The 13,376-nt window shown below is 42.7% G+C and overlaps 1 protein-coding gene across 4 annotated transcripts in view; it reads right to left on the reverse strand.

Annotated features, from left to right (window-relative positions):
- Window positions 1-2,386: 2,386 nt before the first annotated feature.
- The window catches only part of peak1 (pseudopodium-enriched atypical kinase 1), a 127,998-nt gene continuing 117,008 nt past the window's right edge, over window positions 2,387-13,376 (reverse strand). For all 4 annotated transcript variants that reach the window (XM_028584500.1, XM_028584499.1, XM_028584498.1 and 1 more), the window contains 2 exons: window positions 11,379-12,199; window positions 2,387-6,871 (listed from right to left, as the gene is read on the reverse strand). In XM_028584500.1, coding sequence (XP_028440301.1) covers window positions 5,465-6,871; window positions 11,379-12,199 — 2,228 coding nt within the window. In that variant the 3' untranslated portion in view covers window positions 2,387-5,464. The remainder of the gene's footprint in view (window positions 6,872-11,378; window positions 12,200-13,376) is intronic.

Consider the following 13,376-nt stretch of genomic DNA (forward strand, 5'->3'; position numbering starts at 1 on the left):
AGTAACTTCTAGCCACTCGAGTTTGTATTAAAAAAATATACAAGAAATGTTATTGACATTTCTTGTATCTTATATCTTGTAGATGCTCAATAACAGTCCCCTAATTTCACTGGCAAATAGTGAGCTGGTAAGAAATGTGGTGCTTAAGGGTAGCTGTTGGGCAATATAACTAAATTAGAAAGTATCTTTAAATCCTAAATCTAATATTCTGAAAAACTAAATAACTCTCTGGGCTCTTAATCTTTAAAATACATGGGCTACTTTGAGATATGCCAGCAAAGGAACATAAGACATGCAACTTCTGAAAATTCAAAGAAAAAAAATCCAATTCATTGCAGGTTTCTCTTGAATTAAAAAAAAAATTCACAGGGCATTGGTTGATGTTCCAAACCTTTGAGAAGACAAATGTTTCCAGTTTTAGTATGGACACTATAAATACAGTGGGGGAAATAAGTATTTGACCCCTTGCGGATTTTGCAGGTTTGCCAACTTACAAAGAATGCAAAAATCTACAATTTTAATCATATGTACATTCTAACAGTGAAAGACAGAATCCCAAAGAAAATTCCAGAAAATCACATCATATGAATTTATTAAAATTGATAACCATCTGATGAGGAAAAACAAGTATTTGACCCCCTGGACAAACAGCAAGTATTCTGGCTCCTACAAGCCAGTTAGTCTTTCTTTAAGACACAGTCCCAATCCGAACCAATTATCTACATCAAATATACCTGCCTCACCTCGTTACCTGTATAAAAGACACCTGTGAACACCCAAACAACCAGCATCCAACATCACTACCATGGGCAAGACCAAAGAGCTTTCTACGGACATCAGGGACAAGATTGTTGATCTGCACAAGGCTGGGATGGGCTACAAGAGAATCGGAAAGCAACTTGGAGAGAAAAGATCAACTGTCGGTGCAGTTATCAGGAAATGGAAGAAGCACCACACCACCGCCAACCTCCCTCGGTCTGGGCCTCCACACAAGATCTTGCCTCGTGGGGTGTCCCTGATCATGCGAACGGTGAGGAATCATCCCAAAACCACAAGGGGGGAACTGATGAATCAACTGAAGGCAGCTGGGACCACAGTTACAAAAGAAACGGTTGGTAACACACTACGCCGTCATGGATTGAAATCCTGCAGCGCACGCAAGGTCCCCCTGCTCAAGAAGAAACATGTACAGGCGCATGAAGTTCGCCATTCACCACCTGGACGACTCAGAAGAGGCCTGGAAGAAGGTGATGTGGTCAGATGAGACCAAAATAGAACTTTTTTGGCCTCAACTCAACTCGTCGTGTTTGGAGGGCAAAGAACACCGAGTACAACCCAAAGAACACCATCCCCACCGTCAAGCATGGTGGTGGCAACATCATGCTTTGGGGATGTTTTTCAGCCAAGGGGACGGGACAACTCCATCGTATTGAGGGGAGGATGGACGGGGCCATGTATCGTGGAATTCTGGACTGACATCTCCTTCCCTCAGTGAGAGAGCTGAAGATGGGTCGAGGATGGGTGTTTCAGCACGACAACGACCCTAAGCACACCACCAAAGCAACAAAAGAGTGGCTGAAGAAGAAGCACATCAAGGTTCTGGAGTGGCCTAGCCAGTCTCCAGACCTGAATCTGATTGAAAATCTTTGGAGGGAGCTTAAAATTCGAGTTGCCAGGCGACAACCTCGGAACCTGAATGATTTGGAGGCTGTCTGCAGGGAGGAGGGGCCAACATCCCTGCCGAAATGTGCACAAACTTTGTCACCAACTATAAAAACCGTTTGACATCTGTGCTGGCCAATAATGGCTTTTCTACAAAATATTAACATGTTGTTTGTCCAGGGGGTCAAATACTTGTTTTTCCTCATCAGATGGTTATCAATTTTAATAAATTCATATGATGTGATTTTCTGGATTTTTCTTTGGGATTCTGTCTTTCACTGTTAGAATGTACATATGATTAAAATTGTAGATTTTTGCATTCTTTGTAAGTGGGCAAACCTGCAAAATCAGCAAGGGGTCAAATACTTATTTCCCCCACTGTAATTTAAAGGCTCGTTATCAGCCCAGGGGTTCAGGATGGTTCTTATTTTACTGATGAAATCTGTAGCATCAGTCCAGGTCCAAATTGACTTAAAACAAAAGGGTTTCACTACACAAACCTTTTAAAAAATTTAATAAAATACTTGAGTGGGAGTGAAAAAGACTTTTAAAAAGGACTAAAATAAAAACCATCACCATAAATTCAGTTTCTATCTACTCAAGTACCTAACCACTAGTTGAAACTCCTTCCTTTTACAACCTGTCCAGTTCCGATAAAGTCATTATTCTCTACTGGAGGGTAAAACCAAGCGTACCACAACAGCAATAACACAATGGCACAAAGTGTATATAAAAACATATATTTATTGTTCTGTTACTGTTGGTTAACTTGATCAACAATAAATGGTGGCAGGCCAGGAGATAAACTGTACACATATTAATAGAAAGCCTTAGAGAGCTATTCTGTATTTTTCTGTTCAGTGGCAATTAACAATGCAAAGAGAGAAAAACAACTTTCGCTACAGGCCGTACAGTTGATGAATGTTTTTAATGGTGCGTTCAAAAGACATCCTTCAGCCTCTTTTCAAAGTGGTTAATCTCCTAAGCAGATACCTTTCCAAGAGGGGTAAAAATACTGTACATTGTTCTGCATATTAATGCTCCTTACCATGTGGCTTGAAGAACAAGTTTCTTTTTCATGTATCCTTTGTTTAGGACAGTGATAACTACTCACCTTATTCTCTGCCCCCCCCCAAAAAAAAACGAGCAAGGCTGAAGAAAGTCAAGCAAAGCTTTAAAAATGAATGAATGATATTTAGACTCTCTAAAGACAGAAATAGAGGTGCTCCGTACTTGACAAAATAGTGTGTGGATTAAAATAGATAAAGGTTATATATATATATATATATTTATACTATATATAAAGGCTTAAATCTCTAGATACAAGGACAGCCACCAGTGCTGTCCACACACATTCCTTAGTACACAAAACTCTTTAATGCAGCAACAAACTCACTTACTAACCTGCTTTGTCTCATTTTCGCTCCCTGGACCATTACATCACGTACATACTGCAGTAAAAAGGATCACAGGATCCCGATCCCAAAAGTATATTTTCCCACCAGTGACAAGCTGAACTGCTGCAGTTAACCAGAGGAAATAAAAGTAAACCGGTGGATGCAGAGCCTTTTTGCAGTGTGTCAGTTTGAAAGCATCGTCCACCCAGATGCATATCAAGGGAACATTCTGCACAGAAGTACTGTTCAATTTGGAGTTTCTATAAAGATGCTTCAGGGTGTTGGATCAACATAACCACAAATAAACCCATGTGTACACAACTCAAAATGTTAACAGTTTCTTAGCGTTTTTATGGGGAAGCGGAGGATGTATTACTTACAGCGACTTCATGCTGAAAGGTGCTGATCAATAACACAGACCTAATTTCATTAAAGCAGAATGACTCCGTTGTGTGACAAGCAGTGAGCAGGACCTGCCGTCCTATTGGCCGGATAACGACAAAGCGGAAGGGTAACAAGGCAAGGTGGGGTGGGGGGGGGAGCAAGTCTCAACTCATTGGCTGAGTTCCTCTTCAAAGCTGTGGTTGCTTGTTACCCAAAGAGTTTATGTGTGAAACTAAGTGGTTCAGTTGGAAGCTGGCTGAGTGTCTCTGAAGTGGATGAGACCAGGTCCAAAAATGTCAGTTTCAATCCAGGCAAACCTTTACATTCCGCACACTGCAAAACAAATCAAATCCAGTTCCTAAAATTCACGGGGGAACTTTTCTCAGTCTCTCCTGCATCATCATGTCCTCAGTCTCCATCGAGGAGCGCCAACGTTCAGACCAAATGTGCAAATGTCACCCATAACGCGGAACCGTTCGAAAACAACTTGACAGAAACAATAAAATGGACAAAGAAGAGCTTTTTGCAGTCCCGGAAACATCCCTGTCTCCCATCCACTGTAAGAAGTTCTTTACACTGAACTGTTTTTTTTTTTTTTTTTTTTATTTGCAGGATTTTAACTGAAAACAATCAGTTTATGTGCCACAAAACTAATGGAAGAGACGATTAGTAAAAGACTGCATACAAATGTTCATACGCTGTTACCTCCAAAGGAAATAAACAAAGATATTAATTGCACATATTCTCTGAAAACTGCCAAGCCCAAATTAGCTCAGTGTTCATCACCTACCTCGTTCAAAAGTGTAGAGCATGGTATGAAACAACAGCATTTAAGGGGGTAAATTTTGAATGTTTAAACCATAAAGAGTGACAATTCACTGAGTCTCTGAGCTGTGCGAACTTTGGGACTGACAACAAATCGAGATACTGTAATCATGTCTGACTGCATTCTGTAATAAAGTGAAATAAACATCTCCCGTAAAAACATCTCCAAACTGTCTAAGTGGACAATTTGTTGCAGATCTTTGGCTTCAGTGGTCAAACATATTTCACTTTTGCATCAGTTTAGATTCAAACAAAAGATTGCACTCCGATTAGATTTGATTTTGAAGACAGCCATCAGGCTTTGTCCTGTTCATGGTTAGGAAAAGTAGTTTAGAATTTTTACTTACATTTTTTTTTTATATTCCCTTCATTCCAAATGGCCTCCCTTCATATTTACAGATTTCAAATCTGCGTCTTTTCTATAATGAACTGTTAAAACAACAACTGAAAAACAACACTGTGAGTTAAATCTCCATTTCTGATGCTTGTTGATGAAGTTTTCTCTACAGAAACGGAGTACTTTGAAGGAAACTAACTCTGGTGCATCTTTAAATGTCTGATGAATCTTTTCTATAGAATACTGTAAAATCTCAAATGTTTTCCATTTGACAGTGCCTCAAATAAATCCTGGAGACAGCTGCCATGCAAACTATATCTTACAAGTAGCCATGACAAGTCTGTAGTCTTGCAGAATTTGGCTAAAAGAACAATTTAAAAAAACAACAACATAGAAATCGAGAAATCCCTCACACACAATTGGTAAATATCTTCAATCTGGAACTGGTGGAGTGTTTTAATACACATGAGATGTGACCAGCTAAAGTGAATAATGAGGAGATGTCTGGAACGCCACTGCAATGTTTCAGTCTGCCTTGGACTGGTTCAGAGAAGAATGGCGGATAGCCACTTCATTTGCTGGACTCTTAACCATCCCGCTGTGGTTAATGAGTGCTAAGAATAACGCTGATCATGAAGCCTAGCCTGTTTGATGGGAACACAGCCTCTCACTCTATGGAGTGACTTGTCCGTGAAGAAAACACAGACATTGCACAACCAGCTGTTCAGTTTTAGGTGAGCCCTGTGGCTGCTGCAACAACAAAAGCTGACTATTAGCTTGCGTCACTCATTAGCGTCAGCAGAGGGACCACACGGGGGAATTCGGATCTGTTGCCATAGTAGCAGCTGGCTGGAAGAACTCACAGTGGCTGGGACTGAGTCAGGTGGAGGGTGTGTGTTTGATGCGTTTGAGCTTGGCCCGGCGCTGCGTGCGCTGGCTGGCCCTGGCTCTGGGCCTGGAGGTGTGGCTGCGGCTGCTGCAGGATGTGCACCACCCGGCTCAGGGTGTCCGTGGTGGCAAACGCCAGGTATTGGCAGCACAGCCAGTCCTCCAGGCTCACGCCGCAAGCCGCGTCCAGCGAGCGCTCTGCAAACTTGATCATCATCAGAGTCCGCTTCAGGTCCAGCCAGTTCTGGAGGGTGGCCTCGCGCTGGCTGGAAGTGGCCCCTGACATGGGACCCGTGCTGCTGCAGCCCAGTGCCTGAAACAAGTCCTCCCGGGGGCCCCAGAGCAGGCACTGCAGGCAGGCGCGGGCCTCGGACATGCGGATCCTTTCAGAGGGGTTGACGGTGAGCAGTAACCTGGCCAGCTGCTGCAGACCCTGCGAATAGAGCGATCTGACCGGCAGCGGCGGCAGGTCGGCCCAGGTGTACTCCCGCTCCTTCAGCTCCGGCGCCTCCTCGAAGGGGTTGGGCCGGTGCAGCATCTCATAGATGAGGATCCCAGTCTGGAACTCGTCACACTTGCGGTACTGAGTCGCTGTGACAATCTCGGGCGCGAGGCGCGACTGGTCGCGTAACGTACCGGCGTCGGAGGCAATGAGAGCGCTTTTCTGTTTGGCTTGAGAGAAGTTACTGATGATGAGGCGGGCGGGGCAGGTGGCATTGGCGGCGGCGGCAGCAGTGGCAGCACCGGCAGAGGTTGCACCAGAACAGCCGCCGCTACTGCTGCTGTTGCTGTTGTTGTTGGGCTCAAGAACGTCCGGGTTCCAGGGGTTGCCAGGTTGGCAGTGGACCAGCAGCAGGTTTTCCAGTCGCAGGTCACAGTGGGTCACGTGATAAGGTTTCATGTGCTGCAGGCCGGAGCACAGCTGCAGCAGCAGGAGACAGACCTGACGCTCGTACAGCTCCGGGTTGTGAGTATGCCGTGCCACGCCTTCTCGGACAAAGTCAGCCACCGTCTGGAAGGGCACCTCGCGTGTGATGACCACCACTCGGCTCCTCAGGCGGCCAACGGTGTTCATGTGACCTGCTGTCGGGGTTTCATCTAATTTACCGTTTGGAGCTTTGGAGTCCGTCGCCTTGGCTTCAGTCTTAATCGCTTTTTCTTTCTCCTTCAGCCTCTTTGCATTTTCCTCCTCATCATCATCATCATCATCTTCCTCCTCCTCAGCTTCTTCCTCTTCCCAGGGCAGCAGGCGGGCGGGGACATCAGCCAGGAAGTGTCCACAGTCTTGCTGGATGTTGAAGTGCACAGCCAGGCTCTGTCTCACTGCAAGGCTGTGGAAAAACTGCTGCTGGGTCTCCTTCACTTTGCTCCGACAGATCTGGAGAAGTAAAGATAAGAAAGAGAATGTTTTCATCACTGTAAGATTTGAGCTCTCAAACCTCTCAAGATAAAGCTATTTGCGAATTAACAATTTGCCAATTATCGATTTTGCTATAAAAGGACATTCTGTATGTTTTTTGTTATACACAAATCCCATAAAAAGACCACGAATAGACCCTACTAACAAATATTGACGGTGTATTCAAATTATATACAGTATCTTATTCCTCTGTGCCATAGAGCTCCATTGTTGTCCAATAACTATTACAAAAAATGCACTAATGAGCCACTCTGTTGCACTGGGTGTCATTTTCCATGGGAACGGTGCTTTAATTTGAGTCAGTCCCATATACATATACGTCCTGCTGTCGGAAAATCGTCACCAAATGTGCATTAATCTGCAGCAAAAAAATAGTCCCCTCTCTGAGCAATGTTTGCTAAAAACAAAATTTCCCAGCTGCTTCAGAAAGTTATTCAAACTAAAAACTTTTTTTCTTAAACTACATATTTGTTCTTAAGATGAAGGAGGGAGGACACACACACACACACACACACACACACACACACACACACACACACACACACACACACACACACACACACACACACACACACACACACACAATATCCAGAGCTTCAAAGATGAATCAATTAATTGTCAAGTCAACTATTAAATTAATCGCCAACTATGTTGATATTAAATACAAATTCTCTGATTCCAGATTCCTAAATGTGAATATTTTTTTTCACTAAACAGAATATCTTTGAGTTGTGGATAATACAAGACATTCACCAATTTTTGACATTTTATAGACCAAACAACTGATCAACTAATCGAGAAAAAAAAAAAGGCACATTAATTGACAATGGAAATAATGATTTAGTTGCAGCCCTAGCCATATCGACGCACATTTTGAATGCCTCTCCTGGAAGACATTCATAGTGTTGCACTCAGTTGTTTCCATGAAAACTGACAGAAATAGTTGTGTAAAGAATGATAAAAAAAGAGAGCTAGCTGCCCCCTTAAGACATTGTTGTTTTTGTTTTTCTCATGGACCAAAAGATAAATATGCAATAACGCCAGCCTTATCCTTAACTTTTAAATGATGAAAGCGGATGTTTCTACATTTGTCCATTTAAATGTTACCTGAGCAATTGTAAACACTGATATTAAGAGCCTGTTATTCATTTTGATTAAATAAAATAAACAGAATTTGCCTCTTGACCGCCATGGGAGACTTTTTTTTTAACAAAGCAGTCTTCTGCAACATCAGGAGAACTCCAAGATCAAAGATGTTTTCGGTTTCAAAACTCTCCGTCCCACTCTGTTTCTCTAGAGCATTTGCGTTAATGATATTTAGAGCAAAGAGAAGCAGCAAGCAGACTTCAGGCTGTCACCGACTGCAGCTAGAGCTCGTCTCTGTCTCCTAAACCACAGTGACAGCCTCTGCAGCTTTCTACACTTTGATCAGAGCGCAGAGAAGAAAAGCTAAGTCAAGGATAGGATCTCTACAGACATCACAACATTCACTGAAATACCAGCAAAGGGACGAAGTCACGACATATCACTGAGACATGTTTGGTTGAACAACGGTTTCCCTTTTTCTTCAAACTAACAATGGTTTTATTCATAATTATTATTATTATACACATTAACCTACAGTATGTACAGATTTGCCATCATCACCAACAAAACATTTCAATAACTAAAATATTAGTTGTTAAGATTAAGAGAAAGAATCTGTGATGAGACAAACCAAAATTAATATCATGACAGTGGGTGTTATATTAACAAGTAAATCTTGTTATGATTTCTGATCTCATGTATTGTTAAGGATAGCATACTTTGTCTAATTTGACTAATCACGCAAAAGAAAGTGGAGAATTCCCGCACCCCGCCAGCACTAAATGCAAAAAAATTAAAAAATGCAACAAGGTCCTTGGTCCTAGTCCTTCGTCAGGCGCCTGAGGTTAAGTTTTATGTAGAATAATTGTTTATTCGTTGGTAATAAAAAATCTAAATAAATCACTAAATGTTCTTTCATACTAAACAGCACTTTTTCAGGAAGTTGAAAATGAAAAGAATATTTTTCTTTTTTACAATGTCCAATAGTTTATAGATAATAATATTTGCTCAAGCACACTTCGACATGTGGACAGAAGAGGGGGATCAAACCACTAACCCTATGATTACTGACTGACCCTCTCTTTCAATAGAGCTACAGCCACTCTTGATAACAATCTAGACATGGAACATGTATGAAAAATTACATAAAATTAAATGACACCAAATGATTACGTTTATGTAGTGAACCACATTCAACTGTTCTGTATTATATCAGACAAAACTCTTCACATGTGTAAAACAGAAGTAAAATCTGTCTTTAAGTAATAAGGCTGCAATAAAACTGTGTGTGTACTTTTATTGCTTCCACCTCAATCACTTAACTTTATTACTTCTATTTAGGGTCACTTGCACCTTGGTGGTCTCTTTGGCATAATTTATGTACAGTTTATTAGATTGTAATGAGGGATGAAGAACTCTTCCTTTCAACCACACTGTGTAACTCTTTAGGAATGTTCACTGGATATTTGTTTAAACATGTTGGCTGGGACTGCAGATGCCTACGGATCATTCTTTGAGGTCATTTTTAGGTAGTATTTTGATGCCAAATTTTGCAGGCCGTATTTCTGGTTGTAACACAAAGTTCTGAGTTAACAGGCAATCAGTTTTATTTAGTGTTTCCTCTTGTTTTTTTAATGCTGACATTTCAGAGATACTTCAAGGCTTCAAAGTGCACCGACTCACTCGCTGAATTCCTCTGAGAGTCACAAATTCACACAGACATGCTAAAGGTGGATTATGAATAATTAGCACCACATTAAAAATATCACAGCGTGTAACAACTCATTTGCAGGAGGATCAACTACACTTACGGGGTTAAGGACGGCAGGAACACAACTGGGCCACATTAAAATGGAGAGTTGGGGAAAGTTTAATTGGGAAGCTGGGGCCTGTTTGTGTTCTGCTGCTCCTGGTTGCCTTATTTATGGATGAGCATAAAAAAAACCAAGACTTTCTCTTGAAAGCCTGCTGCTAATATGATGGCAAAGCTTTGAAGTGCTGTGGAGCGCAGAGAGTTCATGCCCCGTGAATAATACAACCTTCATTTATATCTGCTTTGTATTTAGCTTCCGTACTCTTCCGTAAGCTTCCGACGCCTACCTCTTTCCTCTCTCTGACACACACACACACACACACACACACACACACACACACACACACACACACACACACACACACACACACACACACACACACACACACACACACACACACACACACACACACACACACACACACACACACACACAACCAAAAGCAGACAAAACTGCTACCCTCACACAATTATATGAAAAAACAAACACATGAACACTGGTTTTATTGCACCAGGTAGGGCCCTAAAGGCTCAAAGATGAAGTGCCAGCACAAACACCTTCCTCCGCCTTGTCTAAGCCAGTGGGAGGAGATTCTTCAACACAAAAACAAAATACAAGATTTCATAAATCTACTGCAAGGACAGCGACCACCAGACTCCAAATGAATCTTCAAATCCATCCCGATGCCGGGAGAAAGCAAAGCAAGGACTCAAAAAATAAATTAAACACACACAAATGAATTCTAACTTTTAAGATGCTGAAAATAAGCTGTTCGTAGCAATATTTGTTAAAAGCATACAGTATAAACTACTCGCTTTATGCGAGACTAAAGCGTATGTGTGTGGGTGAACACGTTAAATACTTTGATTAGAAAGTGGGACAACTCAACTTATTGTATGTTTCAGGGTCATAGAAAGGATTTCAAATAGTATTACTTAACAAACTGCACGGAATGAACCAAATTAGGTTCTCTCCATACCAATTCAAGGAATACAATCATAGAACAGTCTGTGACTCTTAGAGTTACATGTAGTGGTTTCACATGGAATCAGCAACTAACAATTATTTTTGTTTTTGATTAATCTGCTAAATATTTTTTTGATTAATGGATAATGGTTTGTCAATGAAATGTAAAAAGAAATAGTAAAAAAAATCTGAAGACATTCAGTTTACACTGTTATAAAACAGAAAAAAAATCTAATCCACACATTAGAGAAGCTGGAGCAAGATAATGTCTAGCAAGTTTGCCTCAAATGTATTTTACCTGAATTAAAAATGTTAAACCTCTTGTTTCACATTTTCTAGACACAAAAATTCAAAAGGTGCATCATGTTGTGTTTACTAGATAAAACTTGGCAGGAGAAGCAAGCATGAGACGGAATAGTTCAATTTCAGTAAACCTTGTGGACTTTAATTACATCTCTCTGGGCCCCGAGGCTAGAGGCAGCATGTTTAATCCTTTATATTATACTTGGGTTGTACTGTGCATGAAAATGGAATGGGTTAATCCGAAGGTTGCCATTCGGAAGAACAACCTGATCTATAAACCAAACCGGACATCTTACCTTGATGGCGTAGTTGACCTGTGGGTCCTTGGCGTAGGAGGCAGTGTAGTATACAGCGTCCCCCGCCTCACAGCAGGGTTTCCCAGTGGTCAGCCTGAAGTGGGACCAGCTGTCAGTGCCGAATCTCAAGTGATCCTTCTGACCAGCCATGAAACGGTCCTCGCACTTTGCTGCCAGCTTCCGCAGCGTGTCCGTGTGGAGCCCCCGGATCTTCCCCACCACCTCATCCCAGCTGTCTAACCCCCTGTAAAGAGCAGGTCTCTGGGGGTTGGAGCCTCCGGCAGCAGCAGCAGCACCTCGACCGGTTGTCCGACCCCTTCCAGCCAGAGACTCTGTACTCGGGTAGACCCGCCTCTCTCTGCCAGCGGTGGCACTGGGTGCAGCAGATGCAGGTTGAGGAACCAGGGAGGACATGCTGTTAGTCGGGCGGCCCTTGTTGGTAGCCGTGGCAGCTGATGGCCTCTCCAGGGAGTCACCGCTCTCGTGGTCGTGGACCCGATGAGGCTCAGAGCTGAGAGAGGAGCTCTGACTAGCTGTTTCCCAGGTAGAGTCCAAGTCGTAGATAGGGTTGGCCACACTCAGGTTGGTGCCCCCAGGCCTAGCCTCAGCCCGCGGTCTCAGGCCTCCCTGGACTGCCTCTTTGCATCCCAGGTTTGGTTCGGTACTGGAGCGCGGTACAGCCTTCTTAGGTAGTGGTGGGGGTGTGGCCTTGGGGGCCGGCTGGTCAGCGACGCCGTCCAGGTCGATGGAGGCCAAGGTATCGTTGGATGCTTTGATGTTTCGTGGCTGTTTCAGTGGGATCATGTTGGCTCTGGATTGACCTGGAGAACAAAAAAGATAACAATGTGTTGCATGAACAACGATGAATACAATTTAAACTGAGTGCTTGAATTACTGGGATTTTACTTTCAAATTTTGATTCATTGATTTATTTTCCTCAAATCACTGATTTTGAAAATGTTGGTGAAAAAAGGCAAATGTTTCAGGTCTTAAAAGGTCCTTTTTGTCAGCTAGAAAATTAATATTACTCAATTGGAAGTCTCCACCGTCCCCATGCTTCCGGAGGTGGCTCAATGAAATGCTTTCTATGGCTAAGATGGAACAGATTCATATTAAAAATAATTCACAAAAATAAGTTTTGAAGGTGTGGAAACCATTTTTGATATTGCTTGATGAGACCGATATGTCTGATTTGTGTGTTTGCTGCTATGCTACGCCTTTAATCTGAGCATGCTTTGATCTTGCACTCTGACAGCCGTCCACCTATGTGTGGGTGTGTGTGTTTTTTTGGGGGTTTTTGTTTCTTGCTTTTTTGTCTTGTCTAGTTTGCTGTGTGACTGTTGTGAGAAAAATTGAAAATAACGTATAAAAAGAATTGGTCCTTTTTGTGATTTTACCTGTCGAGACTGGTTGTAATGGTCTGATAAATGTATCACCATGTGTCACTCGATGTGACTTTCATAAAAGTCAAATCGGAATCCCTCACAGCTGAAAAGGATAAAAGTGACACCCAAAACACAATTCCACAGTCTTTCGCCACCAGCTTTCCCAGAGCTTCCCGTTCCTCCCACATGGCGTTTTTAGCCGCCCACTGGTTTGGAGCCTCTCATGGAGACGAGAGGCTCGACACGAGGTTCTGTGCTATGGCATGTGAGGGAACAGGGGGCCCTGAGGAAAATTCAAGCCAGAGAGCAGGACAGCTGGGCACAAGTCGTCCCTCCAACCATCCAGCTTCCCGACTCTATCTACAGTTCTGTTCTGCAACGAGGCTTAAAGAGGCCGCATGGAGAGCACATTTATAACTGGCTTCAAATGACCTTATTTTTCTGGCATGGTGGTGGGAGGAAATTGGAGAGTTAAGGGGTTGATTGGACTCCCTCGATGCTCTCTAGAGTCAAGGACCACAGAGGCAGATGGGTCAGAGACAAGTGTCTCATAAGATGAAAAGAACAAAGGAGCCGCACCGCTTGCATGATGGGAATGAAACAGCCTGATAGT

Source organism: Perca flavescens, chromosome 8 (genome assembly GCF_004354835.1).
Source record: "Perca flavescens isolate YP-PL-M2 chromosome 8, PFLA_1.0, whole genome shotgun sequence".
Lineage (NCBI taxonomy): Eukaryota > Metazoa > Chordata > Actinopteri > Perciformes > Percidae > Perca > Perca flavescens.